The sequence below is a fragment of the Vanacampus margaritifer genome, chromosome 13 (genome assembly GCF_051991255.1).
Source record: "Vanacampus margaritifer isolate UIUO_Vmar chromosome 13, RoL_Vmar_1.0, whole genome shotgun sequence".
NCBI lineage: Eukaryota > Metazoa > Chordata > Actinopteri > Syngnathiformes > Syngnathidae > Vanacampus > Vanacampus margaritifer.
In genome coordinates, this window is record NC_135444.1 from 18064489 (window position 1) to 18083485 (window position 18997).

At 38.8% G+C, this 18997-nt stretch overlaps 1 protein-coding gene across 1 annotated transcript; it reads right to left on the reverse strand.

The window, feature by feature from the left end:
* Positions 1 to 832: 832 nt before the first annotated feature.
* Positions 833 to 18434, reverse strand: rabggta (Rab geranylgeranyltransferase subunit alpha). The gene is made up of 17 exons (XM_077584818.1): positions 18335 to 18434; positions 17993 to 18028; positions 17740 to 17850; positions 16827 to 16951; positions 16557 to 16744; positions 15720 to 15941; positions 14855 to 14938; positions 13975 to 14057; positions 13797 to 13892; positions 11814 to 11919; positions 10604 to 10655; positions 10422 to 10510; positions 8464 to 8552; positions 8265 to 8381; positions 8068 to 8181; positions 7853 to 7940; positions 833 to 2889 (listed from the first exon to the last, which is right to left on the reverse strand). Exons 2-17 carry the CDS (start codon positions 17993 to 17995, stop codon positions 2741 to 2743), a joined length of 1716 nt encoding a protein of 571 aa, XP_077440944.1. The 5' UTR covers positions 17996 to 18028; positions 18335 to 18434; the 3' UTR covers positions 833 to 2740.
* Between the last annotated feature and the right edge of the window lie 563 nt (positions 18435 to 18997).

The following is an 18997-nucleotide window of genomic DNA, read 5'->3' on the forward strand; positions in this document are numbered from 1 at the left end:
ATATATAAATAAATTATATATATATATATAAATAAATTATATATATATATATATATATAAATAAATTATATATATATATATATAAATAAATTATATATATATATATAAATAAATTATATATATATATATATATATATAAATAAATTATATATATATATATATATATATATATATAAATAAATTATATATATAAATATAAATAAATTATATATATATATATATATATAAATAAATTATATATATATATATATATAAATAAATTATATATATATATATATAAATAAATTATATATATATATATAAATAAATTATATATATATATATATAAATAAATTATATATATATATATATATAAATAAATTATATATATATATATATATAAATAAATTATATATATATATATATATAAATAAATTATATATATATATATATATATAAATAAATTATATATATAAATAAATTATATATATATATATATATATATATATATATGATATTTCCAAAATGTACACATTTTTGAGTTAAAAACTGCATGTTTGCAATTTATGAAAACTTTTTAATGGTTAAATAAAAATAATAATAATAATAAAAATTAAAATAAATAGGATTAAAGTGTGACTCTGTGCCAACACATTCCAGTTGCATCATTTTCGGCTTTTGTTGTATTATACAGTTCAACAATTCAGGCTCATGACCGCATGAAAGAAACCATCGAAAGAATTTTTAAAAAGTGGCGCAATTCCAGCAGCTAAGTCAGACGGCACTCCCTACTCTTAAAAATACCTGAGCGAGTCATTCAGTTTCATACACAAACCACACGGGAAGCGTTCAGTTAAGGCAAGTGACACCATTTAATGTTTCTTTATAGATCTGTAGTGACTGGGCACTTCTCCTGACATGTACAATAAATACAATAAATGTGCCGGCAAGTGGCTGGAAATTCACGACGACAAGTAGACAACGTCGCTATCATCATCGTTATAAGCCCAGGCAATTAAAGCAACAATACGAAACGTTGAATAACGGTGTTTTTCCTGTCGTCGTACAATTAAGAATAGTGGTAGGAAACTTTTTAGTACATTAAGATAACACATCAAGACGTGATTTTATGTTGCGGGTCAAATCAACCCAATGAAAGGATTTATTTTTTTGGGGTAGCGAGTGTAGCGGCTCATTACATATAATCAACTGTTAATTTGATTGGAATGGGAAGTAATTGAACAAAGAGATAATGTTAAATGGGATTAAATTTCTCACACTTACAGATGAAGGGCCAAAATGACCCATTTTTTTAAGAACATTAAAGGTGTATTCAAGGATTTTCTCGAAAAGTAGAAGCCAAACATCTTTCACATTTAAAAAAATGCGCACACGGAAGACCCTCCAGCCGACCTCCAGCCGACCTCACTTCATAGACGGATGTCAACTTGCGACTCTCAGCTATTTTCAAAGTGCAGTGTTATCTGTACGCGGTGAGCTCGGTGGAGCTACGACGTTGAATGTCTGAATCCGAGAAACAATCTTTAAGACGATCCATCCGAAAGACGCAGCGACAAAAAAAATCCTTGAATACACCTTTAAGAGGCTTACAAAGTGTACTTAACCTCTTAACCATGCTGAGTGGAGGTAATGACATTTTTGTTTGAGACACTAGGATACATTTGGGGTCAAATTGACCCCGAACATTACTGCTGTGATAGGAAGGTTAACGTATTACGTACATTTTGGTCCTGATATTGAAAAATTTGCATAATATATTTTTTGAGCATTTGTGTGACCCTGATGAGGACAAGAGCAATTAAAAAAAAAAAATGGATAGATGTTTTGGGGGCCTTTTTCTTTTTTTAAATAGAGGTTTAATTTGTTTTTAAAATGTCATGTGGCTGATTATGCTTCACAGGGCGGTGTTTCAATATTTGCTGAAGGCTTCCGTCCTAATTAGTGCAAACTGGCTTGATATGTAATTGCATGATTTAGTCATGATCTGGTTGAATGATTCTCTAAGTGTGTTATGTGCAAACAAACAAATCACTGCCAAAGTACAGTTCGGTTGTATTTAACTTTTAGGTTCAATAAATGCATTTCATCTTTCTGAACGTTTTGTTTTGGTATTGAACTTTTGTATGCAACACTTCTTAACTAAATGATTTAAATTGGGTTGTTTCCCCCTCTAAATTTAAGCAGTGTTAATGTTACAGTGACTTACATGAATATCAAATGCCTACAATTCTCCTGCATTTTCATGTATATATTTTAGGTGGTACTTAGTGTAAAATATTTAAAACCATAAATCTCGATTCCAATGGGCTCTGCTTTCATTATCGCAGCAAATGGAGTTTCATTACTGTTGCTTTAAGTGACTTTGAAGCTTATAAAACGTGATCATGTGGATCCATCCGCACACTGCCAATTTGTTCCATTATTGGAGATGTTGCAGCATGCATTTGGAGGTATTAATAGACCTTCACTCACACATTTTGAGAAAAAGCACTTATGACTCATGCACACACACACACACACAAACAACACAGACTTTTCATTACAGGTGTTTTGATATCTGCCTTCAGAGGCATTCAGACGAGTGGGGGCTGTTTTGATCAAATTCCTACCAAACAAGTGCAAATGACAGCACACTTGAAAAAAAAAAAGAAAAAATCAACCACTCACTCCTTCACAAACCGGCCGCCAACGGCGTCGGCGTTAACTTTGAGTGACGGGCCCGACTCCCGCCGCCGGCACATCAGAGCAGGAGACACGTCACGGAAGGCAGGAGCTCAGCCAGACGCCACTCGGCGTCGGCGCTCTGAGCGACGGGGTTGCCGCGGAGATCGAGATGCCGCAGCTTGGGGCAGGTGGCGAGCGGCTGCAGGGCGGCCAGCGTGGAGATGTCTGAGCGTGCGGGGTTAAAGGAGAAGCCTTTTATGGGGGGTGTCGTTCAGGTGAGATGTGGTGATGAATACGCTTCATGAAGCCCAAATAAAAACACAATGAATAGAGAAAGTCAACACATGTTTGTCGAAGTATCATCCCCTTCACTTGCTCTGGATGGTCAAGAGGTGCTTCCAGATGACTGGACAACTATAGAAAATGTGATCAGGGAGACAGGTAGGACAGTCCTTGGTGTGTCGTCTGGAAGGAAAGGAGATAAGGAGACTTGGTGGTGGGATGAGGAGGTGCAGAAAGTGGATCCAGGTTAGCTAAAAAGAAGCGGGACACTGAGAGGACTTGGGGTGTTAGAAAAAATCGATTTGATTCGATTTCTTTGGTCCTTCCTCGGGTCTCCTGACGGCCTCACGACTCTGGCTGGAAGTGTTCGGTTTTGGTGAACGGTATGGGATTTTTTAATAGGTTTTAGGTGAACTAATGAATACACACACACACTCGCATGCACATACACATGCAAAAAAAAATAAAATAAGAAAAGAAAAAGAGAAAGAGAAAGAAAAAAATAATAATAAAAAAAGAAAAAATCGATTTCGGCAATATATCGCGATATTACAGCGCGCAATTCTTGAATCGATTTTTTAAACATTCATTTTTTATGGGAATATTCAACAAAGCATCTTACTTAGGGTTAGGATTCACACATTAAGCATGGAAGAATGTTATATGAATGGAACATTACGCCTTAATATTTTATTTCGGTGCTGTTCAAACATGAAACAGACTGCAACCTGTTTGTTAAATGCAATGGCTCAGTTATAAGCCTGAATTTTCAGATAAATAAATCTTACAGTGTACATGTACAAGTTTACTGAGTAGTATTTTTTTAAATTTGAGTTAAAAAAAAAAAAATCAATTTATTGATTCGTATCGGGATTAATCGGTATCAAATCGAATCGGGACCTTTGAATCGCCAGGTACTAGGCAATTCACAACCCCTAGAGAGGACTGAAGAAAGTAGACAGGAGTACGGGTAAATGCAGCGTAAGGCGAAAGGAGAAGTGGCAAAGGCCAAACAAGGGGCTTTACGATGACTTGTATGCTAGGTTGGATAGTAAGGAAAGAAAAGACCGTTCTAAAAAGTTTGGCAAGGCAAAGATGGGAAGTGTGTTGACAGATGCCAGTAGTGTGATGGGAAGATGGAAAGAGTACTTTGAGGAGTTGATGAATGAGGGAAAATGGGAGAGAAGGAAGAATAGAAGAGGTGACTGTTGTGGACCAGGAAGTAGCAAAGATTAGTAAGGATGAAGTGAGAAGGGCATCGAAGAGGATGAAGAGTGGAAAGGCACCCCGGTCCTAATGATATACCTGTGGAGGTATGGAAGTGTCTAGGAGAGGTAGCAGTAGAATTTCTGACTGGGTTGTTCGACAGGATCTTAGATAGTGAGAAGATGCCTTAGGATTGGAGGAGAAGTGTGCCGGTGCCCATTTTTAAGAACAAGGGAGACGTGCAGAGTTGTGGCAACTGCAGAGGAATAAAGCTGATGAGCCACACGAGGAAGCAATGGGAAAGAGTAGTTGAAGCTAGACTGAGGGCGGAGGTGAACATTTGTGAGGAGCAGTATGGTTTCATGCCCCATCAAAAAAAAAAAAGAGTACCACAGATGCAGCATTTGCTTTGAGGATGTTTATAGAGAAGTACAGAGAGAATCTGGAGAAAGAAGAGTTTCAGCTCAAATGAAAGGAAAGGTTTATAAAACTGTGGTGAGACCAGCGAAGTTGTTTGGTCCGGAGACAGTGCCGCTGAGGAAAAGACAGGAGGCAGAGCTGGAGGAAGCAGAGATGAAGGTGCTGGGGTTCTCTTTGGGAGTGACCAGGATGGTTAGAATCGGAAATGAGCACATCAGAGGGACAGCACATGGTAGAGGCTTTGGAGCGAAGACTGAGATGGTTTGGACATATCCAGAGGAGAGAGAGTGAGTATACTGCCAGAAGGATTCTGAGTTTCCAAATGCCAGGCAGGAGGTCATGAGGAAGACCAAAGAGGAGGTTTATGGATGTAGTTAAAGAGGACATGAAGGTAGTTGGTGTGAGAGCAGAGGATGCAGAAGGCGGGGTTAGATGGAGGCAACTGATTTGCTGCGGGAAAAGCCGAAAGCAAAAGAAGATTACAATTGCACTCTAATTGTGTGTGTGTGTGTGTGTGATATTGCAAGAGTCTCCTGTGCACAACCCCCTTCGGGATAACCCAAACATTTTTAATTGTAGCCGAGAACTACCAAGAGCATGAAAATCAGTCTAAGCTTTTGGGAGACCCGATGGGATTTTTTTTAGTTTTTGTTTTGTTTTTTTGCTGTGTGGCATAAAAATAACATAACACAACATATCCCACAGCGAAGCAGGGTGGCAGCAGCATAATGCTTTGGGCTTTCTTTTTTTGCTTGTCAACATAGAGGGTGGCCCAAAACCTAAACACGTCTGCAAGAAATTTGAAGAGAAGAAAATAAAAGTATTCCCGATTGGGCTGCCCAAAGCCCGGACCTTTATTGAACTATAGAGGGGGAAAAAAAGTTTTTGTTATTGTCACATTTGCATAATGGATCAAATTAACTTTTTGTGACATTACCGGTATTTTAGAAAATAATGAGTGTAGTGGCTTAATATTGCACGTTAACTGTAGTCTAAATATGAATTCAAATTGATTGTGATTTGGCAAGTTCCAACTCAAAGTTTGGACCTTATTCATTATCGCCTACTTTGTTTGCATCATAAGAAAAAACTGCTATTCCAACAGAGGGTATGTTGACTCGCTAGCCGCTGTCTTTACACAGTCAGCTTGTCCAAACTAGGAAAAACAAAGACATACAGTAAATGCCTCCTAACCTTCAGAGCTCATTAATCGCTCCTAAGATTAAAGGAGGAAATGAAGCACGAAGAGGAAGGTGCCGCAGTACCTTAATGATGTCTGTTTGTTTTGTGAAATGGCAAGTTGTGAACACTTATAATCTATCAGATGAAGAAAAGTTAATACAATTACAAGCTGCAAGTGGAGATGAATGAACCCTCACAGACGCTTTTTCATGTGGAATCCTCCAAATGATCAAACTTTGACGCCCTGCTCTTCCCACTTAAATGGTGCAGGCAAAACAACATTTGCAATTTGCTTCCTATTCTAAATGGTGCTGCCCAACCTGTATTGAGCCAAGGCCACATATTTTATATTAGAAAACTCTCATGGCCCACTGCCAAACAAAAATGACACAAAAATGATAAATCCAAAACTGATGTTGATCTGGTCTTGGTTTACTCTTAATTGCACTTGTGAAACCTGAGCCCTTTTATTTGAACACAAAGCTATATTATTCGGTGTGCTCTCTAGTGGAAGAGCAATACTGTAATTGTTTTGCCTATCACGTTATGTCACTCATATATGGCTGAACAAAGACATTATTTGTGGTAAATAAATCATTTTCGGGCCTATTTGGACACATATCCCATGTCCCTACTCTTTTGGTGTTGTAGAAAAATTATAGAGGTTTATCAGAGTATTTTGGAAAAAAAAACTATTTAGATTTAACAGTGTACAGTATTGTGGAAAGATCAACCCCCCCCCCCCCCCCAAAAAAAGAAAAAACAACATTAATTCAGAATAGAACTGGTAAAGGAAGACTTTTTTTTTTATAATGGGCAATAATCTCTATTAAGACAGATGGAAAAGTGTGTGAAAAGATTGCTGTTACATATGTATATTTTTAGTTTAACATTTTTAATGTCTGGCTACTAATTCCATAAAACACACTCAAAGCTCAAAAATGTGTAAAAATAAAAATAAAAATTTACATGGACTCTCTTTGCACGCCGTCAGATGCTCGCGCTTGTTTTGCAGCGACGAGCCAGGAACGCCTGATTCTCACATTTCCTGAGTCACCGCCAACTGTGCGCGGAGATTAAATATAACATTCGGCCCCGTAATGCTGTTGACGTCCCCTAGAGCATAATGATAACGTGTAAACATAACACCGCGCCACACGGAGGATCCCTTTGCCTGTACGGATTATTTATTTAGGTTGACTTTTTCGCTCTCACTGCGAATTCTTGCTTAAAAGTATTTGTAATCTGGGCAACAGACATCTACAAAGATAATTAACATATTGGCGGCAGTAGTTCAGCCTGAAAAGATTTAGCTGCAGAAACCAGAGCGTTCATTGCAAGGTCAATTTCAATAACAGATGGACAACCGGGTAAACAAGACTGACATTGCTACTCTGTCTAAAGACAATTTCCCTTTTGGGCTCAATAAAATACAATGAAAACAGACCACAATAGGACCTGGTGGAGTAAAGAGCAGCCAAATCATCATGTCCGGCAGGTTTGTTTGACTCACTCTGGCGGTAATTAGCATTACAAAGTGTCTGTTGCAGGCATTAAGCGTTTTTTTTTTTTTGATTTTTAAACACAGCTTCAGCTACTGGATCTGCCCCACTACCCCCAATGCAAACAGACTATAACTGCACCAAAAATGACCTTTTCGCTGCCCATGTGCCACCATGACAAAGTAAAAAAATTAACGCTTGCAGCTAGCTACAAGAGTTAGCATGTCTGCAATTGGTGAAATTAATACTATTTGCTACTGAGACAGATCACATGGTTAAAGTGGAAGTCAACCATAAAAATGTATTGACAATATGTTATATGTGGCCTCACTAGTCTAAACACGACATTCTGATTAATATTACATTTGAGAATGAGATATGAAGCAAAATACAGATTTTTCCCCCCCATCTCAGAGGGCGGCAATTTTGACACTTCAGTCGACTGAAGATGACATCATAGTTGCTCAGGTAACAACCAATCACAGCGCAGCTTCAGAAAACAGGTGAGTTGTGATTGGTCGTTGCGTAAATATTGATGTCTGGAGCACCACAACTCAAGTGGCAAATAGAATAAAATATTGAAATATGAAGGATACTATTGTTCTTCAACAGGACCTCCTCCAATTTGAGCAGGCAGTAGACTCCTTCCAAGTCTTCTATGGAGTTGTTCTCAGCCTCAAACACCTACCAGAATCGAAGGCATGAAGTGGAATGCGACATATTGCAAAGCACACAAAAAAGAACAAATATGAGCAAATGGAACAAGCACAGTCCCGACAGGACAAATATTGAATTTGCGTCTTTTTTTCACCTCCAGGCACCGTAACATGGAGAAGTGAGCAGAAATGCGCCGCAGCTGGTTAGAGGACAGATTTATGTGAGTGATGAGGAGCAGCTGGTCCAAATGGCACAAGGTGGTCAGGTTCTGTTGAGTGTGGAAAGAAGCCAGAAATGACGCCACCGACCGCTTGGCGACTGAGTGGCGGGAAAAGGATTTTGTGCGCAAACCTTGTCGGAGACGCTGAAGACGCGCACTTCAGCGTACTCCATTTTCAAAATGGTGTTTTCGATCATAAATTTGCTGCAAAGGTCGCTGTAATAGGCCGAGCGCATGGAGTCCACTTCCTGAGGGAGAGGAGGTAATGAGCGTGTTGCGTGTGAATACATCTCCAGTTAATAGAATGGACACCAAATTGCTGTTGCTTACTTTGAGAGTTTGGAAATGATGGAGCGTCTCTTTTTCGTAGCCAAGGGGGTCTAGCGCCCTCATCAGTAGGATAATGGTCAGCAAGCACCCTGCAGGGAAAAGCAAAGATACAGTAAGTGCACAAGATCAACACCAAATGGCAATTTCTTTTATGATTGCTGATAACTATGATCCTAAAACATATTACTATTTCAAAATCATCTTCCAACATTATTCTCGAAATAAATGTCTTAGAAATGGTTTGATTTTGCTCCTTTTTTTAAAAAAAAAAAAAATTCAACAAAGTGAATGTCATTAGCCTTGTAAATGTAATTAATATTCGTATTTCAAATGATGTCAACATTTTGGAACACCGTATGAAACTGATAGCAGCTGCTATCTATGATATAACCTCAGCCAAGGTTTTAATACAAAACACACACACACACACACACACACACACACACAGGCGATTTAACACAACCACTGCCAGTTTTAAAATGAACCAAAAGCCAGCTATGGTTGGCTGGAGACCAGTGGCGAGACCTGGTGCTCTCTGCCCTCTGCCTTGGAAGGCGCTCCATGCCAGAGGGTCTGGGTTTGAGCCAGACGCATCTGCAACAAAACTGCTATCTGATATATTTGAAGCCAATTAAAGGCTTGCAGACAAACTCATGTTTGCCAGAGAGCGGTTCTGATATCTCCGTGGTGGGGGAGTTTCATTCAATAAGGTCCTTCTCGCTATGCAAGCTGCGTTTCTCTACTGTCATTTAGCAGAAGGATGATTCTAAGTTAATGTGAAAGGATCAATAATCTGAGGATGCGTGATGAGAAACACATTTTCCATTCGGAATAGAGCACTTGTCAGATGACAATTTCAACATCTTGTTTTTTTAATTACACTATTTAAGCTGCCGAATTACCATTGCCAATTACTACAGTGGGTCATTGATATATGACAGTTCTGTTGGTACAGCAAAGTTGAAGTCGTTTTTAAGTCACAATGAGGGAGAGGACCAGCCTGCGAATAGTGAGAAGAGCGGAGTTTGTTTGTTTTTCTAAACCCCAAAAATTCTTCAAAGCACTTCACAGTGTGTTTTCCACAAAAAAATGGGAGGAAAAAATGGCCAATAATATTTTCAAATATTTTAAAAACATCATTAACTCTTTGACTGCCAAAAACGTTAAATAACGTTTAGTAAAATCATATGGAGGAGTGCCAAAGACGTTAAAAGACGTTTGTTTCAAAACAGAGGTGAAACTAACCATTTTCTATTGTTGATTACTCAAAAACGGAATAAGGTAGAAACAAACTTTTTTTTCCGATGAAAGATGAGAGTCCAATCTTTCATTTGGTAGTATGTGTGTTTCCATAGTCCAAACATATAATTTTCTGTGGACCTTGAAAGATCAGTCAAAAGATCAGTCAAAATGCTTAAATCGGCTGGCACCCACGGCATCCCTTTTCTGAAAACGTCTGGCAGTCAAAGAGTTCAAATGGGGGGGGGGGGGGGGGAGGGATTATGAATATGCAAATCTGTGGGTGTCGAACCATGAATAAGTGGAGTTCAACTGTAAGTAATACTATATTTGTATATTTGCATTGCTCTCCGGTCGTAACCTCTAAACCTTGAATTTCGGAACGACATAAACCGAGGACACAAAAATCACACTTAAAACATGATATGTCTACTTTTTGACAAGTTGGTAGAAACAGTTTGGCTAAGATGTTTCTCGCAATTCTAACCTGTGGGGCTATTTATTATCCACGTGCCGGAATACATTCATCGATACAATGAAAGCTCCTCTGATTGAAAACTGCACCATTGCCGCAAGGTGCTTCCAAAAACGTATAATTTCTTAATCTCTCTGAACAGCACCTGCGGCGAGACAGTGCCAAGCAGCAAATAAGACTTCTCGGTTCTGTGAAACACACACACACACACGCATAAAAAGAAATGGAATAAAAAAGCACTTACACTTATTGAGCGGCTCCAGTTCTAGCAGCTGGTTACATGATTGTAACTCAGACTGCAACACCGAGCTCTTCTCCACAGAGAGTTCACTCCTGTGGAAAAAAAAAAAGACAACACTTTCATATTCTAATAAGAATTCTGGAGAGGTTAAAAAGGCACGCTTGTACCATCGACCAAATCATTACCTGAAGAGCTCCTGATCCGTGGCAGAATCGCGACACCAACTCTCATTTCGACCTGAGGATAGGAACTTTTGTTTTGAAAGTTGCACAACAGTCTTTTAAAATATGACCAAGCTGGTACAGACGGTCCATGGTTTAGTTTCAAATCGCTACTGTTGTAAATCGAGTTCAATCTGATTATAACTAGTGCGAGACTGATATAAATTTTTTGAGGGTGATGCCAATTCCGATATTAGGCAGATCCAAATTTGATAACCCATTAATCAGGCAATTAATTGAAAACATATTTTGTTAGTTGATAGTTTGGGTCACTTAACATAACAATAAAGACATTAATTAAGGCAGAACATGTGACTGTTTTACATTTTTTTAGTGTTCGTGTGTGTGTGTGTGGGGGGGGGGGGGTGTCATTATCTCGGTCTTATGTTGTAATGTAATGTGTTCATGTGTAGTTTTTATTTTTTTTTGCATATTAATTTGTCTGGCCCTAATACCTCATCATTGGTCATTATGAGTTCATTGTATGACATTCAAAACATCTAAACACATCATGTGTTTCCCACAGATTTGAAATCTACCTGGGTGGGTAGACACCGGCGGGCGGATAAGGGGGTCTCAGTCTTGTTACTATGTCTTCTCCAGCCTCACGTTCCACAAAGTGACCGCAAACTAACATTATATGCGATATATCTGGTCGCAACACGTTTTTATATATATATATATACATATATATATATATATATATATATATACATATATATATATATATATATATACATATATATATATATATATATATATATATATATATATCGTTTTTTTTGTTTTTTTTTTAACAAATTTTCTTGAAAATGTCTTGGGTGGTGGCCAGTTTACTTGGGTGGCCCACCCAAGTATTAACATGGTGCGGGAAACACTGTCATGTGTTGGTGCCATCGTAAACAGAGGGGAATGGGAATTAAAATGTCAGAAGGGGTTTATAAAGCTCCCAAGGGACAAAGTAAAGAACTCAGTGCTTGTTCTTATAGAGTGAGAGTCAAGGTGAGTAAAGTTCTTGACACTAATGGACCTTATTGGCTTACTGTGCCCTGTACCAATTGTACATCTATAAAGGAGCATTCACTTGTGCTAACTATGTGACACTCACTCTCCACGCTGGTCCATTTTAATCATTTAGCTGCAAAGAGATGGACAAATACAATTGGTGCTTCACCTGTGTACAGCGCACAGTCTCGACGAGTGTGTTTTTCGGACCAGTGCACCGTCAGATTGTGTTCATTCGAGATGTCGCTGATGGATCCCGGGGGAAGATTGCAGATCTGAGTCATGGTTAAGAAAGTTAAACAGAAAAAAAAACTAAATGGAGTTCAAAAAGTGAGAAGGATAACTGAAACCAATTGATCATGGAAGTGCAAAAGCGACCTGGTCCCTTTGCGTGAGTCTGCATACTAAGGCAGGTTGTTAACAGCGAGAGCGCAAGCGACTAGCTTAAAGGTTTTTTTTTTATTTTTTTTATCTGAAGCCACTAATGGGAGGCACACTAACCGCTGATAAATCAAACATTCTCAATCACACTGCCCCTCCAAGGACATTAAATTTGGTACCACTGACTATTTGCTTATTAGTAGGCTTAAGAGGATCCTTTTCCCAGAATGGATCCTCATCCATTCCAGGCTACTCAAGTGCCATTCTTTTAGCCACTCCCAGAAGGACTTTCCAGAAGGACTTTCCTGCCAGAACAAGCTGTAAGAACTTTTTGGCCAATAGCTCTTGCTTTTATTTTGATGGGCACGTGTGCAGGTGGTACAAAGTGAACACTTAATGGCAGCTTAGCGATTTTATTGCTATATTGGGCAACTTTTATGCCTAGCAAAAATGCTGACAGTGCTCCTCATGTTAGCAACATTCTTATTTCCTACATAGGGAGGGGATTTGTCGCGTTAATCATTTGGGAGTAGCAACTTCGGATGGCTAATATTAGTTAGCAGTTGGTGCTCAAAACGCAAGTACACTTTGAATACTGAAAACTGATGAAAACTCTAAACATTGAAATGTTAAACAAAATTATTATTAGTCATATAAACATTATTGTATCGCTATTTTATCAACACTGACAAAAAGAAAAAAAGAAAAACATGCGCACAGATTTCTTTGCACCCGTGTCGGATTTAGCAAAGCAGCCCAAGAACAAAACTAAGCCTGCTGCTTGTGTTTGGTAAAGTGTTTTTTTCTTTGTATGCACAGCTTAGGAAAATTTGTTGGGACCCCTTTGTTAAAAACAAAAAAAAAACATTTTGGCATTTCAATATGCATTTTGGCCAATTTCAGTTTCGGTTCAATTAAGTTTCAACTTATTTCAGTGACGATTGTGGGGTTTTTCCTATCTTTAATAAAATGATCTGTGCCAATTGTAGAAAGAAAACTACACTTTGGCACATATGTATGCTGGTGCATTTTTTTCCAAAATGATCTGTATGTCTTTTATTTCAAGATTAACATAAAATTATTGTGAAATGATGAAGTGTTTTTGAAACAACAATTTTTTTTCCCACGCCCATTATTTGTGAGGAATGGTCCTCACAAATAATGGGCGTTCTCAAATATAACTCCCATGAAACTGCTCGACCAATGAGCTACCAACAGTGGTTTATGTCACCTATATGGCATGGTTGGCACATTTGGAACTGCCGCTATGAAGGTAGAAATTCGTCTCCCAGTGAGAAACCAATCAGAATAAACGCTAAAGAAAACAGATGAATGTAATATTGGTCGGCCATTTTCCAGGCTACTCCTAGCAGACGCCCTGCAGGCAAGTCAAGAGACTTAATAGAATTGCAATTCACAAAAGCAGATCCCTCCCAAAAGGCATCAGTTGTCTCGATTTGAAAAATAAACACTGTGGCGTCTGCGTCAGCACTGACAAGTTGAAAGAAAGAAAAAAAGTTCTTTTGTGATAGCGGTAAAAGGAACAATCTCAGTACATGACACAGACAATCGTATCAGCATTAATTAATTTAGGCCCTACTACGGTAGTTAGCTGATTAAACGAGATGCTGCGGGAATTGAAAATGAGATGGGAGCAAAGCTGACTGCAGTATTCTTCTACTGACTGTGAGCTGGAGTCTATCTCGGCTGACTAAGTGAGCAGCCAAACAAAGCTGCGTGCAAGCATCGCAGTTTGGACAGAAAAAGATACCCAGACAGGACAATGTTTAAATCGTGGGTGGACGCTCCTCCAGTCCACTTGCTGCGGCTGACCATCCAGCACTAACAGCAGACCACCGGACTGCACCTGCATGAGAGGATGCGGGGCAGTAAAACATAACAATGATATGACATATGTAACCGAAAACAAACGGGAGCTTGTAACTCACCTGGACTGGCCTCGAAAAGGCAACAGCCACCCTCTCTTCATCCCGACTGATGAACACACAACTTATCATCTCTTCACGCTCGGCTGTCACGCAAAAAGAAAAATGCATGGATTAAATTGTGGCCATCACTGCGTTGAACAACGAGAACACACTTAAAACACCCTCACACAAATTTAAACACGCACACAATCACACCTTAAAAAATACACTTAAACACACTTGAGCGCATTGACACACTTGAACACATTTTAAACACTCTTACACACAGGACATAAACTCAACTAAAACACCACTCAAACACATACTTACCCCGACACACACACTCATTCAAAACCAAAAACGTACAAATACGTTTTTAATACTTTGTCCTTCACTCCCCAAAATGTATTTATACGGGGGGTTATGCTAGAGCATGCAGGCTTTGATGCAGCTTTTGACATGAAGAGGTCGCTTAGAGCATGGTATTTATTACAAAAAAAGGCCAGCAAGTGGCAGCAGAGTATAAGAGATCAGCCAGTGCCATGTTGCACAAGCTCTTTTTGCCAGTGTTTTCAACAGGAATATGGCTATTGATGAATCTTAGCTATATTCTAATGCTAATTGCTGCAAAACGGAAACAGATCCAAATATACTTTTTTTCTGCTGAAAGAAGAGACTAATGTTTCTTTGGGTAGGTTCCATGTTTTTATAGCAATAGAACAGAATATTCTGTGGACCTTGCAAAATAAGTCAAAATCCAGTAAAACAGTCGGGAGCAAAGAGGGTTGCTTCAGTGAAAATTGCTGGGAGTGAATGAGTTGAAGACCCTCACATAAAAACACAAAATGCTAAATACACACACGTGAAGCATGTACGCATACACACACACACTTTAACACACCTCTGCCAAGCAGCCAACGATAGTAGAACCAAGCACTCTGATCGTTGGGGTCGGTGAAGAAAGCGTTCTGCACAAGCTCATATTCTGAAAGGAAAAAAACACATGCTGTCAATGTGACCAATTTCCCAGAAAACAATTCATTTCAGTTCAGTTCAGTTGAATTTAGCAGTTCATTCAATCAGCCAAGCTACTAGCATGGCCTTGTCTTACCCTGAAGGAGTGCTTCATTTTTCTTGCGTTATTTGTTACACAGCATCATATTGTCCTGTTTCCTATGTACGAATGTTAATAAACCACTTTGTTTGCATTTTTATGTTTTTATGTTGCGCATATCAGACCCTAGACTTGGGTGTAAAAAAGCTAGTTGAAAACAAACAAGGTGGAGTTGGGTGAGAAAAGACTGCTGCTTGATTGATTCATTATTTGTTTGTGTTTCGACGAGATTATATTTTTAAAGTGGCTTTTGCATCATTCCATTTATCTGCGCTATCCTCAAAGGAAAAAGTTTGGACACTGCTGGTTTAAACTATTACAGTCAATTATAAACATGGGGCGGGGGAGTCAATTACTTAGGGCTTTTCGCTATTCGCTCTGCTTCAGTGGTGCGAATAGTGGGGAATTACTGTAGGTTATTATGGTCGCCGTCACTTTCTTTCTTGACATGCACTGTTTGTCCTGCGTGGAATAAATCCGCTCTAAAGTACAGTGCTTACTCATTCAGAACTATGTCGGTGGAAAAATATTAGTCAGCAATATTCTTTGCCTGCAGGCGTGGAGGACTTTTAGCAGAATATGTCTTTAAATTTTAGAGTCAGACTGCCCCCTGTGGGTGGGTGCTGTGTACTACCGCCTGCAGCGGGATTACCTTTGAGAAGCTGCTCTTCACAGACGCGATGGGAGTGGTTCTGCGACGTGGAGGCCGATTCAGGAGACTGCGGGTGGAGCAGGGGCAAAAGGGTACTGCGGTAATGCCAGCTGGAGTAGTTGGAAAAGTTGGAGCCGATGAGACGATCGGTGAACTCTAACTCTTTTCCCACAGGGACAGCGGATTTCTTCACCACGATTCGGCGGTAATCCCAGCAGTGAACTGGCGGAGACAGTGAAACATGGGCTGCGGTTTCAAAAAAAGTGCAGGCAGGGTTTTTTCTAATTAATTAAGAGGTGGCCAGAAAGCCATCAGGCCTAGCAAGGCCTTCTTTGCTGACCTTGACACTACCGTATAAGGCACGGCATCATTTTATGTGGCCCACAAAGGCAAATCATGTGTTGACTTAATGTTTCTTGCAAACTGTCTTCACTTTTAACAACAGTGAGATATACCGAGAAGAGTTTTTGTTAACAATCCCCCCTTTAAAATACATTGAGAAATAATTGAACAACAATTTACTGGCTTCTGATTTCAAACTAGTTATCCACCAATTTGTTGTGTATATGTGATATAGAGAATGATGATGTGATTGTGACCCACGACAAAATTGACCCCTGGTATAAACATTGACCTGCATTTAAAACCCAAACTCCACTATTTGTTGTATGAAATTACATTAATTTATTCCCAAAATTTTATTCCCTTCATTTCATCCTGTTTTTCTTGGCTGCACTGCTTCGAGTAATGGTCACGATGGTACCAACTCTGTCTCAATTTCAGCCGGGAAAAATCCTGTAAGCATGAAGGATCTTCTCTTCAAATGGAATCACTCACAGTTGCGGTCATCCAGGCTGAGGCAGCGGTCGCACAGGCTCAACTCTCGGGCCCAGTCCATTTGAGGTGCCCGTTCAGAGACCCAGTTTCGGTGGTGCCAGCTGCCATATGACTTTGGGTTGACTTTCAAACAAGACTCCAGAAAAGATAGCTCGGCCTGGTACATCTTTTGCACTTCGCTCTCGTCTCTGAAAGCAAAAGTCAACCAAATGTGTTCAATCAGCTCAGGGGCTTACAATTCATAAAATGTAAAATGGTGGCTAAATTCACTTGATGGTCTCCTGATGCATGAGGATCTCTCTTCTGTAATTCCAAAGGGTAGCAAAGTCAGGGTTTGATGATAGCAGCTGCTGGGTCAGGTGGAGGGCCTCTTCGTCGCAAACTCCCTCCTTCCTCTGTCATGACAACATTTTAGCATTACGGCGAATTAGGACTGAGCAATAAATCGAATTAATTCAATTAATCGCCATTTTGAAAATTTAATTGTTGAAAATTTGCTTAATTGTGAAATCGAATTTTGACTTCTGAATTATTAAAAGCTGTTGTTCTTACGTTCTGTTACATCCAGATGTTACAGAGTTGTAATTTTGCTAACTATGAATGTTAAGTTTATGTTAAAACTGACTTAAAATCTGTATACATTATTGTTGCTTGAACATTTAGCATAGGAATTATTTTTTAATAAATGACACCTTTAAATAAACTTTAGTTGTTTTTTTAGATTAAAATCGATTAATATCGTAAGCATCCTGAATGACTGGGAAAAAAATAAATAAAAATTGAGATTTTATTTTTTGGCCATATCGCCCAGCCCTACGGCGAATCTGTTTATTGCAGGGGATAAACTCAAGACTCACCCATAATAGGTAATGATCAACAATATAGACATTAGACAGACTACATAATTAAAAATAATAATAATAATAATTGTCAACTTGAAAATTTAAATTGAGAGTAAAATATGATAGAGAAAGAGATTTGTTATTGAAAAAATTCAAATTGCTGTACATCACAAATGTCCGCAATTTACGGTACTTTGGATTTGTACAGACAAACAAACAAATATGTTCCACGAAAAAAAGAAATCTGTGATACAGCGGGACCACGGTAGGTGAACCGCAATCTAGTGGGGAAGAACTATATTTCTGAGGAAATAAGATGATCTATTTTGACTTTAAAGCACCTTGGAAAAACAGGCATCTCGTGCTGCTGTGTATATCTTCAGTTTCTTCTCCCGTTCCTTTTTTTTCTCCTCCTCTTGCTGGGCGGTGGACTTTATCTTCACGCGACCGTGCTGTGAAAATCAAAAAGAAAAGAATGGGCAAGTCATTCATTAATTTAGACTTTTTTTTAAGTATCTATCAGTCATATGCAATTATGATAGTGTGATAAAGATGCGGCTAAGGCATTGGCAAACTGATGCATCCATCACTCACCATATTTTACTGTAGGAAGCAGACTTTCCTCAATATCTGTATGCCAAGCCATAAAAAAGAGAGATATTTAGGATTAGACCGGTTTTATGAATAGAACACACAAACATAAAGTTGACATTACAACAGATTTATAAGTCGAGCATCTGTGTGATGCCACACAGTTGATAAAATGAAAGAAAACTTGAGTTAGCATCCTAATTAGCTCCGTTCCTAGTAAACAGCAGGCAGTTATTTCACAAAAATAACAACGCACTTCTACTGAAAACAGAACGCCGTTTGTATGGAATAAAAAGATGAGACTCCAAATTACGTAACACAGACAAACACACATCTTGTCTTTACCTTGTCGTCTTGTGAATATTTGAAAAATAAATTTGATTCATGACAGTCATCGACGTTTACTTCCGTCTCGTAAAAATGACGTCACCATCGCGCAGTTTGCAGTATTTTGCTGCCCTCTAGTGGGGGTATTTGATTAAATTGTCACATAAGGGGCAGTGGGCACTGGGCACTGGGCACTCTAAATAAATTCATAAATCAAACAGGGAAATACGGTTCAATCTTTTATTATCTAGATATGGGACATGCACTCGATTTTGCCATTGATCACTGTTACTTTTCGTTTGTGCTCCTCTCAGAAAGATGCGCTCTGGATGGTTAAAAAGGGGGTTTCCGTGTCTATTTTTAGATATGACGTATACAGCGGAATCCCCTTTATCATCTTGTATCATTTGATGCGTTGCACCTTTTTTTTAATGCTGAAAAGAAGGAATTATATTGACACAATTGTGTAGTTTTAGAAATTTGAGGTCATGCATATGCTTACTTATAACTTGCACGATGATGAAGAGGATAATATGGTGCCATTCCCCCCAAAAATCCGAATTAATAATTTACTGCACTTATACTCAGGTTGTGAAATCGATTCTTGTGGCGTCTTTTCGTTATAAATCGGTCCACACAAAAGGAAACTGTAGACATCGAGGTCTCATCTTAATCTTTAAA

Coding starts and splice junctions, on each gene's coding strand:
- rabggta (XM_077584818.1), bottom strand. Junction 8,182..8,264: donor TCTTCAGCGTCTCCGACAAG/GTTTGCGCACAA, acceptor CACACTCAACAG/AACCTGACCACCTTGTGCCA. Junction 7,941..8,067: donor CCATGTTACGGTGCCTGGAG/GTGAAAAAAAGA, acceptor CGATTCTGGTAG/GTGTTTGAGGCTGAGAACAA.